Raw genomic sequence first — 20,806 nt, forward strand, 5'->3', positions numbered from 1 at the left:
ACAATGCACTGCCTCTACCCTGTGTGTCCATCTCATCCTGGATGTTACTGGATGATGCTGAACAATCTAAAATGTTAGCCATTTTTCTGTTGGACAGTAGCATTGGGTTAAAGGTCAGACTGCTTGCTGTTATCACATCACCTTCACTTTAATCAATTCTAATTCCAAACTGTGAAAATAGAGTGGCTGGGGGGTGTTGAGGAGGAACTGAGGGTGAACACATCATTAATGAATGAGCCACAGTTTTCATTAGGAATGGATTTAAATCAAAGTGGTTTGAGTCAGTCGGCACTGTTCTCCAGGAGAGATGATGTTCTGTTCAACATCTGACTCTCTTCTAGAGGTGGACTAAGTCCACCGCTCCATCACTGGAGTCACAGTACAGATCCTCCTGGTCCAATATGACTCTAATACAAGTGACAGTTGTTCAGTCAGATCTTTACTGGAGTTAAAGTACTGGAGTACTTGATTTTAAAAATACTCAAAAGTACATTTTTTATGTCAACACATTGTTGTATTGATCCACATTTTCACAACCTGATGACTCTGAAACAACTGACTGACTGAGTTACTGACTGACTGACTGACTGACTGACTGATTGTAGAACCTGGTGAATAACAAGACTATTGAATATGGTGCAAAGACATTTGACATGGACATGAAGTCATTTGACCAACCAAAGCACAGAAACTGCAACAACTACAAGCTTCTGTTTTAAGGTTTATCTGGAATTAAACAAACATTACCATGACATTCTTTCCCAAGTTGGATGATATATTTTTGTAGTCTGTGATGAAGTTTGGTCGTGGTAAACACAGCAAATATCTTAATTTATTTCTAAAATTTCAAACATGAACTTTAGGTATGGTTTAGTTAAGGTCTAACTCATTTCCAGTTACTGTCCACCCCTGGTCTCTTCTGATAAGTGTCAGTCTGGGTGTGTGTGTGTGTGTGTGTGTGTGTGTGTGTGTGTAATGATGACTGGAGCAATGGGAAAAGTGCGGTGATGTAGTATAAAGAGACACAAAGTCCACGTCAGGAGGAGGCTGTGGTGGATGGATGAATATGACACAGAAGAGCAGTGTTCGATTCCCATGTAAAGTATGGAAATTTATATTGTAACCATGACAACAAAGATGTGTAATCTTGATGAAGTACTTATTTTGACCCAAATCATGATGTTTTCCTACAACTAACCAAGCCATGACTGTTATTATAGTAACAATGGAGTCAAATGTAGGTACGCCGCTGTCGATACAGTCCGTGAGTTTATTATTGTAACCATGACAACCAAGGTCTGGTACATCTGCTGCCGTAGGGGGCGCTATTTCAGGAGACAGTGCTCCGGGTCATATCAGAGGGTTGAATAAAACGACCTGTGCAGTGGTTCAGGTTGGAGGAACTGTTGACTAAACTTAATGATAATTTTAACAGTGTTTCTTCAAACCTGACCAAGCTGTGTTATGTCTAAACCTTAGTGATGTGATTCTGCTGTGTGTCGTTGTGTATGGACAAACAACATGTTCTGTTGTTTCATTTGGAAGACTTTGTTGTTGCTAACAGCACATGGTTAAAGTGAAAATTGATTGAAGTCAGATTCAGTGTGAATGAGCTGATTTAAAGTGAAAGCTGCTGAGCTGCTCTCAGGGGCCTACCTGCTGTGTGTGTGTGTGTGTGTGTGTGTGTGAGTGAGTGCCACAGAGGGACCAAAGCCAAATTGACTCCATATGTCTGTCTATTAATTGTGTGTCAGCAGAGGAAAGCCCGGCCGTGCCCCTCTGGGAAACGACACTGTGATTAACATTTCTACGCCGAAACAATTGACCCCAAAACACAGAGTGAACATGATGTGAGGCAGCGTGGGGGAAAATCAGAGGGTGAGATAATCCAGCATCACACTCAAAGTTAACAGCAGCTTCTACATGGGCAATGACTCCTCCTATAATTTGATTAACCAGAGGAGATGGTCAAAGCCACAACAGTGTCAGGTGTGTTGATCCAGGTGATCCATCTGTGTTTCCAGTGGACTGTGAAGGTAGGGGTGGGGGTGGGGGTCAGAGAGAACCTCCCTTTGCTCCTACCCTCTGTCCTCTATATGCATCTAAATGAATGAACAAGCAGCGCAGTTCAGGTCTGTCTTCTCTTTTAATTGAACAACTCATTTCAATTTCAGTTCAATCTATTTATTTATCTAACACCACATCACAACAGACATTATGTCAAGACACTTTACAGAGTGAAGTCAAGACCACAGTGTAGGCCTATAGCAGCATACCTAAGGGATGGTTAAGGACTCACCTGAGCCAACTCTGACTATATTTATGCTTTATCAAAGAGGACTGTTTGAAGCTTGATCTTATATGTAGACAGGTTGTCAGCCTCCTGAACCCAGACTGGGAGCTGGTTCCACAGGAGTGGAGCCTCACAGCTGAGGGCTCTGCTTCCCATTCTACTCTTGGAAACTCTAGAAACCACAAGTAGACCTGCATTTAGAGAGTGGAGTGTTGTGTTAGGATTATAGGGAACTATGAGCTCTCTAAGATACGATGGTGTGTGACCATTAATGGCTTTGCAGGTGAGGGGGAGGATTTTATACAGAGCCAATGTACACACTAACTTAACATTATTTTTTACGATCTCCAGTTGGTGTAATCAGGTCTCAGTGCTGCTGAAGTGAATTACAGCCTTACTGTATTCATGTTTACCCCAGTTTTAAACAGGATGCTTTGACCCCAGGAAGACATGTGACGGTGGTGGCCACTCGCCGCTGTTGCTAACTTCATTTCTCAAGGTAGAGCTAATCATTTCATTAATCACATCATCAGTAAGATGAACATATATTGTTTCACTTTTTATAAGATAGGACTCAGTAATAAGCAGAGATGTCTTGTTGTGTTTCCTCAGCCTGCTTACAGAAAAAACACATTATTGTTATTCATATTTGTGGTAGTCATCCCTCTGATGATGACTGAACTGAGCATCCATAGAAAAAACTCTACACTAACACCCTGTGTGTGTGTGTGTGTGTGTGTGTGTGTGTGTGTGTGTGTGTGTGTGTGTGTGTGTGTGTGATTTATTAATGTCCTGTTGAGAGGTTTATAAATCTGCAATATGCTTCCCCCACAGAGCCATTAACAGACAATAGACAATTGATCTAGTGTAAATCCCGACTTAACCTGCAAAGTGTCACAGCACAGACTGATGTCTGCTGCTGCTGAGAGGAACGTGTCAGACCTGCAACATGCTCATCAGCAGACAGAGCATTTCAGACTCCACATGAAAGCCTACAGCAGAGCCTGTCATCAGCTGAGTCATTTTCCTCCCTCCCTCTGGAAGTTGGAACAGTTTGCTCTTCATTGCTCAGCTGTCAGACGTGTAGATGATCAATGTCCTGAGATGATCATTTCAGTCTGAGATGTTTCAGTCCTTGGAACCTTGGCCCTCAGTTAGGTCTCTCAGGCCACACCTCCTCTGGGCCTGTCAGAGCATGTAGGCATCATAACTTGAAGGACACTAGAATTAAAGCTAAAGCCATACAGGTGAGCATGGACAGGACAGTGCTGTTGGTGTGCCCATACAGAAATGTAATATATATAATATTAAATAATATAGATTGAATATATATGAAGAGTGATGTTGCCATATATGTCACCTATATAGGGGGATATATTATTATCACATATATACATCCTGTGGATTTATAATTTTATAACCTATATGAAATACCTTGTAAAATTTGTATATGTATGTATATTAAGAATATGATGAATTTTTATATATTACATTTTGAGACCATATATGGTAATGAATTATATTTGATTAATATATGCAAGTTCATTAAAATGACATACTTTTTGAAAAAAATTAATTTCTCATTAATTTTAAACATGTGACAGTGGCTTTACATAACATACTGTCTACAATATAAGCATAAACATTTGTATGGGCTGGACATAAATTTAAATATATGAAATAGTTTCAATTTCTAATAGGTTTTATATATCATTTTTACATATGTGCTTTTATTTTATATGTACATATATGTCATACATTCAAATTCAATATATATCACATTTGCATATGGGTGTGAATTGTATGATTCTGCCTTTTCCTGATAATTAATAAAGTAAACTCTTTCTAAATGTATATTTCAGTAAATTCAGTCTATGAAGTTACATTCGATATTCATTATTAATTAACACATAATCTGTATTAAGAAAAATGGTAAAGTACAATATGAATATACACTGTACTGCGTATTTCTTGAAGTGGTGTGTTCACTGTCTGACTGTAGGTCATATTGTTTTACCTCAGTCAAAGACGAATTGATTGACACAGTGGTAGACCTCAGTGTTGCCAGGGGCCGGGCCAGTGGGTGGGCCCATGGCATCGAAGCATCAGTCAACATTGTTGTTATAACCAGTAAAATTCACTGTATTAACATGTTTCTCATGTTGTAAGAAGCCAGATTACAACATATTAAAATGTTAAACACACATGAGAAACTTTATGTTTTTGACTAAAGAGAAGCTTAAGATGCTTTTTCCCATCTTCATCTCGTCCCCATTGACTCCACCCCCTCCTCATGCATGTGCCTGATCAGTGTGGCTGCTCCGTCCATTGTCATTAGACTTTTCATTACCTCTCTGGTTTTCTGCTTTAAACTGAATTACTTTAGAAACTAAAGTAAAATAGAGCTTAGTAAACCAATTACTGAAAACATTTTTTATTTTCTTCGTGTGTGTGTGTGGTGTGTGTGTGTGTGTGTGTCTGTGTGTGTGTGTGTGTGTGTGTGTGTGTGTTTGTGTGTGTGTGTGTGTGTGTGCAGGTCACAGTGGAGTAAACCAGCTGGGAGGTGTGTTTGTGAATGGGAGACCTTTACCTGACTCTACCAGGCAGAAGATAGTGGAGTTGGCACACAGTGGAGCTCGACCCTGTGACATATCCAGAATATTACAGGTAAATTCATCATGTTGAGAGCTGAATCTGTCAGCACTCACACTAACAGTGGAACTGGCAGTCATCCACAGAATCACACAGTAGAAATGTTAGAATACACTACAGCCGCATCCTTCGGGGCCTGTGAAGGTGTGGCCCTTTGTAGCTGTCGTAGACCACAAAGGCCAAACTGAGATGAGACCATTTGGTCTACAAAGGATTTTTTCTTTGCATCACAAAGCGCCTAGAAACCTTGATATCATGAAACTTTCTTTCATATAAACTTCAAGTTTTAAGGCCCTCAGTTGGCACAGTTGTGCCATTAGCTGTTGAACTGAGCTGAAACCCAATACTTAAATTAACAGTGTAATCCTCAGGCTCTCTGTCAGTGCTTGCTGCCATATTATTTTCATTACGCAATGAAGCTTGGCAAAGGGATCCACCTGCCTTCATTGCCTAGGAAAAGGATGCATTTGGAGGAATCTTTAAAATGGGGCGGTCTAGTTGTGCTGCTTTGACACAGTCAGTCTTCAAATGCAGCCTCTGAAGGATGCGGCTCCTGACTTGGGACACAGCCTATGTCCCTGGACAGGGTTAGTGCTTCAGCACTCAGATGCACTTTTTATGTCACTGTACATCAGAACTGTCCACCTAAGACAAATAATGACATCAGTTTATTCAGTTATTTGCTCAAATGTGTTCATATGACCTGTGTATACACTGAACTGACAGGCAGTGGTGCCTGTGTGGATTCTGACTGTCGACTTTCAGGAGAACATGATGGTGATGTCACACCAACACGCCTTGTAGTGAGGAAGTCTGGATGACTAGATTGACAAATCATCTGACTCTGACACTGGAAACCTGCTCGTTTCCTGGTTCTGAATGATTTCTTTAAAAAGAGTATTTAAACACAGATGTAGCATCACACTGCTATCATGTTGTTGGCTTCACAGTGGACAGTTTAAAAATCAACTGTACCTAAACTGATTCATTGAACTACAAATGTTGTCATTTTTATTCCACACATTTTTCTTCATTGTCAAAACCTTGACCTAGATTACCCACAATGCAGCCCCCACCATACTGGTGTTATGCTAGTAACACCTAATGTAGCCTCAAGCCTTATATCCTCCAACCTTCTTTCTAACTTCACACCACCAAATTTTTTTCATTTTCAAACTTGTAGTCTTGATCCTTCCCTAGATCATCTAAATAATATATGTTATGTGTGCTGTTTTTGGGTCCAGGTGTCTAACGGCTGTGTGAGTAAAATATTGGGCCGGTATTACGAGACAGGTTCAATCCGTCCTCGGGCCATCGGAGGGAGTAAACCCAGGGTGGCCACTCCAGAGGTGGTGGGAAAGATCGCTCAGTACAAGAGAGAGTGTCCGTCCATCTTTGCGTGGGAGATCAGAGACCGACTGCTGGCAGAAGGAGTCTGCACCAACGACAACATACCCAGTGTAAGAGACCCTCCTGTTCTTCAGCCAGGTCATGTCAGTCAAAGGTTTGTGCAGGACAAGCACAACTCTCGACACATCCTTAAAGCTTACCTTAATAGCTAATGTATCAGCAGGGTTACAGGAGCGCTTGGTTCTAATAGTCTGTAGGAGTTGGAGGGGAGTGGGGCACACAGACGCATGCAATCTAAGAAACGCACAGACATTTAATATCAAAAGTCAACACTGTACCAAACAGATGAACACTTTATTTTACACTTTTCTACTTTCTACCAGAATCAATCACATGATGCTGTTGTTATATACACAGCTTTAAAGTTGTGAATAACCTCACTTAGCTCAGTTCATGAATCATATGTCAAAAGTAACAGAATACATCTTTAAACCTTTTCAAACACCGAGGTTGAGTGGAAAGGCTCCAAACTTGTCTGGCTTTTTGAAATTGTTCAGATAATACGTTTCCCAGGATGCCTTGCAATAGGGCTGTGTTTGATAACACTATTTATTCTCTATCTTGAGGTCCTTTATGTTTGATGTTTGTGCCAAATGTCTTGACATTTCCTCCAGGCGTTCCTGATATATCGTGTTCACAAGAATGGGACGAATATGAGGTCACAGTGACCTTTGACCTTTGAATACCAAAATCTTCATCATCATCATCCTTGAGTGCACGTGAATGTTTGCTACCATCCCAGTGAAGTTTGAATGTGTAAAAAATATCCAGCAGCCAAGCAGACAGGACATGAGCTTATAAAAGACTTTGACGAATCAGCTCATATTGGAGCGAACTGGTTGTGCAGTGCCTTTCATATGCAACAAATAGTTGCTCTCATGTAATCCCATTGTGCTTGTTCGAAGGTTTCATCAATAAATCGAGTGCTCAGGAACCTGGCCAGTGACAAGCAGCAAATGGGCACAGTGGGAGCTGAAGGGATGTTTGACAAACTCAAGATGCTAAATGGACAAACCACCTGGGGAGGACGCTCAGGGTGGTACGCCGGGACTACGCTCACTACCACAGGTGAAACACTAACTCAGACTACTGCTAACTCTACCACCACACTGTGACTACCGAGCACCAGCACACATGGGTGTGATAACAGTAGCTAAACAGGGTCTGACCCAGGTTGAATACATTCTTAATGGGCGGAACACAGAATCAGAGCTTCAGTAACCAATCACACAAGTGCCTTTCATCTCCTACAAACCAACATACAGATAGGCCATTTTCACTGAGGACATGTCCCAGTAGACAAACACACCTCTGTGAAGCAATGTCAAGTCATACCTACATGTACATATAGCAACACCTGGATAACAGCTCAAATGTTTAAGTACATAATGGAGCTCATGGAAGTGATTGTTTTGTTGAGTTTGACAGTTCATTCTGGAAAAATAAAATCCACCACCAGTAACAACAATAGCAAAAACAACAACAACAATAGCAAAAACAAAAACAACAACAACAACAATAGCAAAAACAACAACAACAACAATAGCAAAAACAACAACAACAACAACAACAACAACAACAACAACAACAACAACAACAACAACAACAACAACAACAGTAAACCACTTGTATGTGATAATGTGTTCTCAACTTACAAATAACATTCAAGAGCAGCACAGGACACATGGATTTGTTTGTAGGCCACCCCATACACAAATGTATGTACATATATTGAATGTCCATATATGACATATCTACACTAAAATAAAAACAAATATGTATAAATTATATATGAAACATTAGAAATTGGAATAAATCCATATATTGACATATATGTCTAGCCCATACAAATATGTATGTTTATGTGTGTATGTTTATATTGTAGACATATGTTATGTCTACATATGTAGATATATGTTATGTTATTAAGTATAGTCAGTATATGTTGATATTATTTTACATTAGACTCCAAAAGACACCACTTTCCCAGAATGTGAACATGTTTAAAATTGATAATAAAAACATATACAAGCATATAGACTTTTTACATGTATTTTTTAAAATGAAGTTGCATATATAAATTAAAAATATATTGTTAATATGTGTGGTTGCAACTTGGTATACCATATAAAAATTCATCATGTAGTTAATTTTAATATGTGTAAACATTGTACTAGGGGTATTTCATATATGTTATAAACTTATATCTTCATATATTTCAGAGGATGCATACATGAGATCATAATATATCCCCTTACAGGTGACATGTATGACAACATCACTCTTAATATAGGGACATATATGTTATATATATTACATTTCTCTGTGGGATGGATTAGTATGTGTTATTTACTCCAATGAAAAGTTGTGTGGCTCAATGCACATATGAATCAATATCCTTGCAACCTTCATTTGAAGGTGTCCCAACAGATCTGTGGGGTAGATAGGTCTTGGGCTGCAGGGGACTGTTTTTTTGTAGTTGGCAGATCTGACTCTACCACACCATAAAAGCTCAGTTAATGCTGTATAGGCCCTGCCCACTTTTCTAAAGATTTTCTACCACAATTTGTGACATTGTGTCTGACGTTTACATTTTTTTTTTAATGCAGCATCCACAGTGAATTACGCATTTGCAATATTTACTCAAATTTCCATTATACGGGACACAGGCCACATTGTATAGTTGACATGAGCAGCTTCCTGTCCCTGTCCTTCAGTGTGTGTGGCTGAGGGCCCCATTTGCTGTATGGAGCTTGCTCATATGCTGCTCCTCCTCCAGCACCTTGGGATTACAACAGTGAAACGAAGTCATGCTATACTAGCACGGCTGCTGCTTCCCCATCCGTCTACAGCATGTTTGTGCCTGTGTGTGTGTGTGTGTATGTGTGTGTGTGTGTGTGTGTGTGTGTGTGTGTGTGTGTGTGTGTGTGAAGGGAAGGAACGGGGGGCGTCTGCTCTCATTTGTGTCTCTTTCTGCCTGACTGACTGTGACACTGAGCAATGGCTTCATTCTGTTTTGCAGTCTCTGTCTGCTGGGGATAATGAATAATTAGGCTAGCACCACAAATAACATAAATTCCACAGGGAGCAGGACTCAAGCTCTCTGCTGCTCAGAGATCAAATGTTGGAGATCTCCGCTCTCACTGTACCTTCACTCAGCATTGACTCACATTCAGGGTTTAATTTCATGGATTTGGATACTACACACTGGATTGTAGTGAAGTAGAATATGATGGAAAAAGAGAAGTAGTGAAATCATAGAGTCGAGGTTGAAAATGAAAAGATAAGACAAGAACAAAAAAGATGTGAAATAGTATGAGTAATATGGATGTATGAATGCAGGATGATAAAAGTAATGTTTATGTCACGTTTGTAAATCTAACATGCAATCGACTTTTAGCTGTTTTTGGTCTCCTCCACTTCCAGAGAAAAATCTCTGGCTCTTTAGCTGCTGGATGTTCCACATTGTCAATGAAAACAGCTGCAGCTGTAAACTCCAAAGGCCAAAAGTTAAAGGTCTAGAAGACACTTAAACAGACACTTCTTTACTACTACTACTAATAATGATATTAATAATATTAACAATTTGATAATGGTAATATTAATAGCATTATTATTAGTATTATTTTATTTGTGTAGCACATTTTATGCAAATTTGCAGCCCACAGTGCTTCACTCAAAACAATGAAAGAATAATAACATTTAAAATGGCACATACAACAGGAAAAAAGATATGAACACCAGAGATTAAAATTTACATTTTCTTTCTTTCTGTCTGTCAGAGCATGAGCAGTGGGGTGACGTGATCTTTTTGTATTTGTCTAAACCCTGGCTGGAGCATCAACTGTTATTTTCTTATCATACTTTTAGAGGAGCTGGTAAAGAGAGAGAGAGCGGTCTGAGTTAAACGCTGTCTGACTCTGATGAACAGAATGACGACAATCAAAATTGTCATTCACTTTTAATAAAGCTGTTTCAGTGTCAGACCGGGATTTTAATAATATATTGTTAATATTCAAATGATCATACAATTAGTCAAAATATATTTACTCACATACTATACTTGGGCAGAGTTTTGAGGTACTGGGAGGAAAATATTCTTTTCACTCCACTACGTTTATCTGACGGCTGCAGTCACTTGATCCTCTACATAGAACATGATGCATTATTACTAGATGTGACTACCTATGTTTGATTCTTTTGCACGTTTTGCTCAAATAATTATTAACAAAAACGATTCCTCATCTTCATGTACTTTACTTTGAATGCATAACTTTTACGTATAATGTTCTTACATTGTCTTGTAGTTTTAGTATTTCTTTCTTTTTTCTCTGTATGTGAAAACTTCTTCAGCCCCAGCTGACTGTCTGAAACCACACTAATTCAAGTTGTTTGTTCCGTCCTTCTTCCCTTTTTTCTTCTACTACTACTCCCTTCCCTCCCCGGTGCAGATTGTCCTCAGGCAGAGGGGGGGGAGAGCACCATATCAGTCAGCTCCAATGGTGAAGACTCAGAAGAGACTCAGATGAGACTTCAGCTGAAGCGAAAACTGCAGAGAAACAGAACGTCTTTCACACAGGACCAGATAGAAGCACTAGAGAAAGGTAAGTGTGTTCATCATCATACAGCTGTGTACACATCAAGACTTCATACGTTTATACATGTCAGCTGCACAGCGTTGTTCTCTATGTCAATGTAGTTTTTGTTTGTGACGAAAACCGGACTGAGCCAGATCAGATTCACAATGTAAGACAACTTGTTAATGTGATGAGTAGTTGTTAAACTCTTTAACCTTGTTAACTATTTCAACTCCAGACACTAAGGATATAAATTGAAACACATTCACCACCTACATGACTGATTCCTAGTTTTATTCAAAGCCTGCCCATATGCAAATGTAATATGTGCAAATATAATAAATTTCCATACAGATAGATAGATAGATATATAGATAGATAGATAGATAGATAGATAGATAGATAGATAGATAGATAGATAGATAGATAGATAGATAGATAGATAGATAGATAGATAGATAGATACTTTATTCATCCCCTAGGGGAAATTCATGTGTCCATTACCTCATTGTTGATAATATTAATAATAGTAATAATAATAATAATAGTAAAAACAGTGAATAATAAATAAACAATAATAATTAGATTAGTCCACTTCCTTTGGCTGAGGTGTTGTATAGCCTGATGGCAGTGGGAACAAAGGATCTCCTGAACCTCTCTGTTCTGCAGCGCAGTGATATGAGACGTTTGCTGCACCTGTAGCTGCTTCTCTGTCCTGCCAGAATGTTGTGAAGAGGATGGTTGGTATTGTCCAAGATGGCTTCAATCTTACATTGCATGTGTCTCTCCACAACAGTCCTGAGTGAGTCAAGACTCCTGCCAAGCACAGACCCAGCCTTTTTGACCAGCTTGTCCAGTCTCTTTGTGTTCATGTCAGACATGCTGCTGCCCCAGCAGACTGCAGCATAAAAGAGTACACTGTCCACCACTGACTGATAAAACATGTGCAGCATTTCACTGCAGACGTCAAAGGACCTGAGCCTCCTGAGGATAAAGAGCCGGCTCTGCCCCTTCAGGTAGATGGCATCCGTGTTCAGGGACCAGTCCAGTTCACTGTATAGGTGCACACCTAGGTATTTATAAGACATCGTCAGATCCCTGTACTTCTCTTCCTGCTCGTTCCTGATATGCCGTTCCTGATATGCGCCACAATAGCTGTGTCATCCAAGTATTTCTGAATGTGGCAGGACTCAGAGTTGTATTTAAAGTCTGCCGTATACAGGGTGAACAGAAATGGAGCCAGAACAGTCCCCTGTGGAGCCCCAGTGCTGCTCATCACTGTCCCTGAAACACAGTTATCCAGTCTGATGTACTGTGGTCATCTTGTCAGGTGATCCACAATCCAGGACGTAAAGCAGGGATCCACCCCTATCCCTTCCAACTGGATGGTGTTAAATGCACTTGAAAAATCAAAGAACATAATCCTCATGTAACCACCTGGCTCATCCAGGTAAGCATGGGCCCAGTGGAGCATGTAAAGGACAGCATCATCCACTCCAATATGTTCTTTGTAGGTGAACTGTAGGAGGTCTAGTGCATGTTCAACCTGTGGCTTCAGAAGGTGGAGAAGCAGCCGCTCCAGGGTCTTCATGATGTGTGATGTGAGGGTCTGTAGTCATTTATCTCAGCCGGTCATCCTACTTTAGGGACCGGAACAAGACATGATGTTTTCCACAGAACCAGGACCCTCCCTGTTTGAAGGCTTAAGTTGAAGATCTTCTGGAGAGGCTCAGCCAGCTGGGCTGCACAGTCCTTTAACAGCCTTGGACACACACCATCCAGGCATGCTGCTTTTCCAGGACGTAGCCTCTTGACCTCCTCCACTGTAAAGGACAGGAGACTTGACCCCAGTGTGGAGGGAGTTGCAGTTGCAGTGTCAGGTTGTGGAGGAGATGCTGTAGGAGAAGCTGCAGCTGAAGCAGTGGGAGAGAGAACAGGTGAGGCTGTGTCACACCTGTTGTAGAACAGGTTGAACTCATTGGTTTTGTCCACATCACCTGATGTTGCCTGGCTGTTCTTCTCTCTATAGCCAGTGATTTTCCTCATCTCCTTCCACACTTCTCTGGTGTTGTTGTGCTGCAGCTTCCCCACTACTTTCTTTTTGTAGTCCTCCTTTGCCTGCTTTAATCTCCTCTTCAGCTCATGTTGCAGACACCTGAGCTTCTCCCTGTCTCCATCCCTGAAGGCCTCCTTTTTCTGGTTGAGGAGGGTCTTGATGTTACTGGTGATCCAGGGTTTGTTGTTTGGAAAGCAGTGTACAGTCCTTGCTGGTATTACAGTGTCCATACAGAAGTTAATGTAGTCCGTAGTACATTCAACCATTCTATCAAGGTCAGGGTCCTTGCTTTTATCATTTTTCTGTGATTCCAACGGACATCCCAATCAGTCAATATACTGAGTGAAGCCAGTCAGGTGAGAGGTGAGAGTGACATGGTTAAAATCCCCTGATATTTGAAATGAATGCATTAGGGTGCTGGGTCTGTACTCTCGCAACAGTCTCGTGAATGACGTCACACGCGACTGCAGGCTCTGCTAGTGGTTGAATGTAAACAACAATGGCGACGATGTGAGAGAACTCCCTCAGTACATAGTACGGTCTAAGACCAACTGCCGACAGCAGATCTTCTGCTTCACTGTGATGTGACCTGGTTGCACCATCTACTGTTCACAAGCAGAACCAGTCCTCCACCTTTATTCTTCCCACTTGCTCTGACATCTCTGTCCGCTCGTACTGTAGTGAAGCTGGGTAAATCCACACAACGGTCGGGGGTGTTGTCGTTAACCAGGTCTCTGTGAAACACATGAGACTACACTCATGATATGCTCACTGGTTCTTCACAAGTGCCTCCAGTTCATCACTCTTGTTAGCCAGGGAGTTGACATTTCCCATGAGGATTGATGGTAGAAAAGGCTTATATCTCCATCTCCTAGCCTTTAGCTTAGCCCCGGCCCTGCATCCACGGAATGGCTTCTTCAGCTCAGCCGGTATGGGATGTTTAACTCCATATCTGGTACACATTAAAGCCAGGAGTGCTTCCTTTGTGTACATCAATTTCTCCATTGTCAGACGAACGACGACGTAGAATAAAAAACATCAATTGAAAAAAATATACTAATATATACAAAAATATTGCAAAAAACTACGAGCTACAAGGACTTGCTGCCACTTGTTGCCAGCGCATCATTCGAATGTATATATATCTAAAATTATATATCAAACCTGTTACATATGTCTGGCATATAGAGATCCAATGCTGTGTTTGTTTCTGAAATATTGGTTCTCTTGTCCGGTTGATTGTGATGGGAAAAGAAGATGGGAAACAGATAGAGAACTGTAGTGAAGATCTCTGAGGCATGCACATTAAACCAACATTTATAACAACTCCATCTATTCTTACATGCAAAACATTTTTCAGTTCTTCAGACAAACCATTTCATTAGAATATTGAATGTCTGAACTGATGCAGAGAAATGTCTGTTTAAGGCACAGCCCCTCACATATACTGGAAATATATGCTTCATTATTAAGATGACTCTATATTGACTGTCCTGATGTATATCAGCTGTTATTATTATGTAATAACGCAATGTGGTTTTGTTACAGAATTTGAAAGGACTCATTATCCAGATGTGTTTGCCCGAGAACGCCTTGCCAACAAAATAGACCTTCCAGAGGCAAGAATACAGGTAGCTTCTTATTGCTTAGGCTTACAAGTCAGTGTGTGTGTGTGTGTGTGTTGGAGGATGGGTTCATCCTGTTCCTCCTGTGGCCATGAAGAGCATGTTTCTCAGAGTGATTTTGATTTATCTTGTTACTGGTTAAAAATTCACTTGAATCAAAGTTGCAATCTTTTTAGCTCCAAATTCAAACTTCAGCTGAACATCAGAATGTATTGTTGCATGGAGGGCTGCAGCTTTTCTCCTCTTACATTTTTACCTAATAACAACCAGTGTCCTTTTTTTTCTTGTGTAGGTTTGGTTTTCCAACAGACGAGCAAAGTGGAGAAGAGAGGAGAAGCTGAGGAACCAACGTCGTCAGGTGTCCAACTCCTCCAACCACATCCCCATCAGCAGCAGCTTCAACACCAGTGTTTACCAGCCTCTACCACAACCCACTACACCAGGTACTGATGCCACACATATATTATATATGGGGGAGACCGGGGATGGTTGTAACAGTTTTGACATTTCTGTCTGTTTCTTTTAAGCCAGTGCATTCAAAGTTTAATACAAATTAGTTCCATGTGTCTGCTGTTAAATGCTGTAGCTGTTATCTCTGCTACACAAACAGAACATGTCTGTGGTTTAGTTTCAAACACAAGGAGTGAAATGTTACAATTCACCCATTAGTCCAGGAAACATGATGACATAAGGATTATGACAAAACATTAGCACTTACAACTAGCATGAAAAATATCTACATAGACCCACAATAAACATGATTTAAGTTTATTTTGCTATTACTAAAATAAATTAAAAAAGAAAAACTTTCTTACCTCAAAATGAGTTTTTCTTCTTAAACTGTCTGTGTCTGTCACAGGGAGCTACTTTCTCACATGTGGAGTAAGGACTAAACTGAGCAGGTATAGAGTGACTCAGGTGATTCAGAACTTGTTTCTGTTTGGAGAAATTTTAAGTGTTTCAACTGACTCATTGTAGTAAAGATCTGAACCTCCTCCTTAACACCCATGTTACAACCATTCCTGGCCTTCCCTACACATTTGACAATCATAATAACAACTCTGTCCACAGGTCTGTTTCACTGAACACATTCTGACTTGTCACAGCAGGAAAAAAACAGATGTTTCTAATAACATGAACAAAGACTGTTCTATTGCAGTGTTCCAGTAAACCCAGTACAATGTAAGTGTGGCATCAAGCCAGGATGCACCATACCAATACCTGGGGCCAGATGCATAAAACTCTGTGTAGTTTCATGACTAAAACTCTGTGTATGCACAAAACCAGCAATATGGATATGCATTATTTTCATCAGAATTATAAAGCAGTGCGTTCGCATGGTTCTGCTTTATAAATCTCACTCATTGAGAAATTGGACGCATGTGCACGAGCCATTTCCACTCCCACAGTTAGCCATAAATGGATGAAGACTCTCCCTTGATCATCATAAAAACACTGTCTCAAGTGATCAGACACAGAGAAGAAAGATGAGAAAGAACAAGGAAAGAAATAAAGAGCATGGTTTTTGTGACAGTGGCTGTGGTCAGCTGTCTGCAGTGAACCCCTGTTGTGACTATAGTAAGAAGTGTCCATATCATGTGTAGTAAATGTCTGGTCACATACGTAATCATGTGTCCTCATTCTCTGATCACATAGCTCCTGGTTTTAATTGTAATGATTTGAGTTTTTTTGAGTTGAAAAATATATTTTTATTCAACAATGAAACAAATATGATTGTTGTTTATCAGCCCTGGTGTCTCTACCTGGACATATGGGCCTAAGGAGCTAACCCTAGAATTAATGGACTATGTGCTCCACCATTTAAATCAGGTGCAGAGTTCTGAGGGTCACAACTTGAGATTCACTTGTCACTTGGACTAACTGTCTCTCCTGTATGGAGATACGCTAATAGATTGTATGTTCAGTTATTTCGCCCAGACACTGTACAAATCTCCTTGTTCTCTCCGTTTCACCTCCTCTATCTCTCCAGTGTCCTTCTCATCAGGATCCATGTTGGGAAGGCCAGATCCAGTTCTGTCCAACAGCTACAGCATACCAGCCATGCCCAGCTTCAGTATGGCCGCCAGCCTGCCGATGCAAGTAAGACAGAGCAATACACAACTAATCCACAGTCTGTGTGGAAGCACCAAGAGTTAGAGGTGGCATCTTTATGTGTGTCAGTATCTCTGAACCCCCAGCTCTGTCAGAGTTGTAGTCACTGACAGTTTTAGATGAGTCACAGGACTGACCAACAAAGATGTTGAGCCTGACTCAACTTCTGCTACAACAGAATGCAGAATGTGATATATTGGGAATGCACTGGCCAATTAAATACAACCAAGCACATATTCCTGGTAGATTACTTTGAGATGCTGCACTCAGGATCTACTGATCACCTCAGGATTGTCGTGATGCAGGATAAAACAGTTGTGGCCATGACAACTTCCCAGGGCTGTAAAATACTTGCTCATAACACTGATGAAAATCCAGAGTTTAACCTCGTTGACATTCATATGATGTTTGTATAGAATACAAGACATATCATGAGTGGAATAATCATCAACACCATGACTGAGTGTTTCCACCTTGAACTGCAGTGAACCAATGACAGTCTCATAAACACAGATTCAGACATCCAGGGTTTCATACGTCACAAACCTAAGGAACCAATCCTGTCAACTTGTGGGGATGGGGGGGCGGGGCTTAATACACCTGAAACCTTGTGTACAGAGAGAGAGAGTTATCATTAGCACAACCACTAACACTGTGTCAGCCACTGCCAGTTACAAGCTAACAAACAACATAAACAAATAAAAGATGCTAACTGCGCTGACTGTTCTGATCCGTCTGCTAGTCTCTGGTTCTGGTCTCAGACTCCTCCTCTGAGTCTTCTGTGAATAAAAATGCCTCTTCACCCTAATATGGCTCATTGACCTTTGCTGATTGATTGCAACTTTAAAGAAATTAGCTTGACATTAACGAGGCCGATGACACTCTGATACTGAAGGGCCAATCAGGGTGTTCACTTCTGGGTGTTTCAGTGTCTTATATGAGTTTATGTTTCCAGGCATCCAGCCAGACCTCTTACTCCTGCATGCTGCCCACCAGCCCAGCCGTAAATGGAAGAAGTTATGACACATATACTCCTCCACACATGCAGCCACACATCAACAGCCAGTCAATGACATCCTCTGCAACGTCGTCAACAGGTAGGAAGTTACGCAACTGCCTACATCTATTTTGCATCTTTTTATATTATTTCTCATAGCCTGTATTTTTGGAAACTTTGGACTCTCCCGTCATACATATGACAACGATGTGTGGGTTTGGATGATGCTGAGCTGTAGCAGCAGAGCCACTGCCAGATTAAAGCTAAAACATGCAAACAGACCATTTTTACAACATTACATTTAAAAATAAACTTTGATCAATAATGATCAGATTATTCTTTATTGATTGTTCTTTCATGACATCTGCACAGTTTGATTAGTTTGAATCCTGTGTGGACTCTTTTTCAAATGTCTTTGCATTAACTTAATTTCTTCTAAAATTCTCTTTGCCTTCAGTCGGTGCACACCTTTAGATTTTGTTCTGTCATGTCTGTGTTATAACTGTAATCTAATAACCTCTCGGTTCTCCTTTGACCAGGTCTGATTTCCCCTGGCGTCTCAGTTCCAGTCCAGGTTCCAGGAAGTGAAGCGGACATGTCACAGTACTGGCCCCGCCTGCAGTGATGTCATTTCTGACAGTAATCGTTGCTGCCTACAGTGACCATCAGCAGTGACTGCAGCAACAGGACTGAAGGAAACATCAAAGCAGCTGTACAGCTGTTGACTGAAACACACTGCACTGCAGCAAATGACTATGAAGAAATGACTCTTATTAATGCTTGTGTGAAAACATGAAAAGCTCATTCTGGAGACGAGAAGGACAGAGGGAGTCTGAATCTTTTCCAGCTGAAGGATTTTAATATTACTGTAAACTTTTACAAGTTCAGCTACAACTGGATTGAACATCATCATCACATCATCTCCATCTGCTGCCATTCAGAGTCCGGTAGGTGAGGACACCCTGAATGAAACGCTGCAGCCTGAGCTGCTCTCAGGAAGCTCAGGAAGGTGGGCCGTCCTTTAAATGAACTCCAGACAGGAAGAAACTGCTCAGTGTCCTGTGGGAAGGCACATTACCTCTACTTTCAGTTCCTAATTTATATCATGTTGGTGTTTTTGTAGCAAAAACAAAGATGTTGACTGAAATGTAAAATGAAGAACTTCTTGAGACTTGAAATGAATTGTCCAAAAGCCCTGGTCTGGGATGTGTATAGAATTTCAAAATGTGGACTGGTGATATGTGTTTGATATTGTAAAAACTCTGGCCTGGATGTGATCTGCTCACTGGCATAGACTCTCAGTTTGTTTTAGTTCCAAAGCGCCGACATCCAGAGATTCAACAGTGAACCAACTATTGAAAGACTGGAAAGACAACAAATGCTATGCTAACTTATAAAAAGTGAACATTAAATTGTGTCTGGGATGTAAATCTGTTTCTAATTTCAAAGTGTAAAGTATTTGTCTTCTCAAGTGGTCTGGGAGGGTTTCCATAATAAAGTTATTTCAATTACATTGCTTGTTACATTCTACATTATTGTATGAGTTCATGTTTTTTATTTGTTGAAGCTGAATATATTCTGTATATAAAAATGTACAGCCCCATTAGAAAAGCCCTGATCTGAAGTGAACTCTAGTTTCCAGCCCTCCAGTATCTTGAGTATCTATGACAACAGCTCAGCTTGTGTATCAGAGATGTGTGTTGGTGTGTGGAGAATACAGAACACACACTTGGGGAGCTGAGCACATGGCTGTCGTGTTGCTGGCTGACATGTACACTAACATGAACTGTGTTTTTGTGGTGGCAGGGCTACTAGCATATGCAGTGCTATGACCGGTCAGAATTTTCCTGACCTTGACATTTGCTTCGCCCTTTTGCATGGTCCTTTGGTGGCTAGCACAGAGAGCAAGGTACACAGGTGAGGGGAGAGAAGCAAACAGGTGGGAGGTTTTTGGTGTTTTGGTTGAAAGTGCAGAGAAGCACGTGTGTGTGTTCACACCAGCTGTGTCTCTGCTGCTGCAGCTCTGTCTCTCTACATAGAGTTTACAGGTCACTGGAATGTTGGATTTCTCTTCATTATAAATTAACTTCTGATTTATATTTGACTGAAAACGTCACTAAAATGTCACTGTCTCCACATGGAGCTGCTACAATGATTAAAAACATGTTTATATTTTTTCATGTCTGTGTCATATTCAGATTCCGTCTACACATTGAAACTATAGTGAAAGGAGTCAGTTTTATGTGATGTAGCTGGTGTGATGTCACTATGACATCAACACATCTTTTCTCTGCCTCTTTCTGCAGAGAGACATGCCACACGTGCAAAACAGGCCAGACGCTGAATCTCCAGATCATGCAATGCACATGTTCCATAGCCACGACACAAACGCCATGCTCCAAGTGTGTTCCTGGCCTTAGAATTTGTACTGAGAATAGATGTCTCGTGTCTGTTTGTGCATCAAAGTCACTTCTCCACTTTGATGATTTGTTCAACAAGAGCAAACCAGAGCAGATATGCAGCAGTAACAAAACAATGTTTAACATACAGTAGTGGACCCCACTGTGTTTTGTTGCCCACAGCTGCTTCATAGCGTATGAAAAGCTTCTCCTTCAGTCCATTAAATCCCTGCAGCACGTGCAGGCAGCAGGACAACTACTGTAAATTGATCAATCTGAGTACAGTGCCATTACACACACTGTTTACCTTCATTACGTCACATTTTTAGCAACACAAGAAGAGAGGACCCAAACTCAGAGTCAAAGGCTAACAATAGCACAATAAATGACCTTTAATGTAAATAAAACAGGCTACAGGCTGAAATGGCTGGATAATCAGGCAGATGAAGACAACAGGACACAGACAGGCAGCAAATTCAGTGGGAACAGAAAAAGACAGACTCACAATGAACTGGTGACAGCAGGAGCAGGACTCCTGCTAAACAAGAGTCTATCCTGGCGAGTGGAGGGTGTCTTGAGGCGGGATCAGTGGATCATAAGCCATCTGACGGAGGGCCTGAGAACAGAACAGAGGCGGAGCAGGACACCCATGGCAGACAGGCTCAGGGAGATAGCCCAGGAGGGT

General features: G+C 40.9%; 1 protein-coding gene across 1 annotated transcript in view; it reads left to right on the forward strand.

Annotated features, from left to right (window-relative positions):
• LOC111234827 (paired box protein Pax-6-like) overlaps positions 1 to 18,406 on the forward strand; it is a 25,038-nt gene extending 6,632 nt beyond the window's left edge. The window contains exons 3-11 of the mRNA XM_022763005.1: positions 4,830 to 4,960; positions 6,190 to 6,405; positions 7,261 to 7,423; positions 10,807 to 10,959; positions 14,537 to 14,619; positions 14,906 to 15,056; positions 16,604 to 16,713; positions 17,681 to 17,822; positions 18,262 to 18,406. Coding sequence (XP_022618726.1) covers positions 4,830 to 4,960; positions 6,190 to 6,405; positions 7,261 to 7,423; positions 10,807 to 10,959; positions 14,537 to 14,619; positions 14,906 to 15,056; positions 16,604 to 16,713; positions 17,681 to 17,822; positions 18,262 to 18,347 — 1,235 coding nt within the window. The 3' untranslated portion in view covers positions 18,348 to 18,406. The remainder of the gene's footprint in view (positions 1 to 4,829; positions 4,961 to 6,189; positions 6,406 to 7,260; positions 7,424 to 10,806; positions 10,960 to 14,536; positions 14,620 to 14,905; positions 15,057 to 16,603; positions 16,714 to 17,680; positions 17,823 to 18,261) is intronic.
• The last annotated feature ends 2,400 nt before the right edge of the window (positions 18,407 to 20,806 follow it).

The sequence above is a fragment of the Seriola dumerili genome, unplaced genomic scaffold (genome assembly GCF_002260705.1).
Source record: "Seriola dumerili isolate Sdu_G_001 unplaced genomic scaffold, Sdu_1.0 BDQW01000465.1, whole genome shotgun sequence".
NCBI classification, from domain to species: domain Eukaryota; kingdom Metazoa; phylum Chordata; class Actinopteri; order Carangiformes; family Carangidae; genus Seriola; species Seriola dumerili.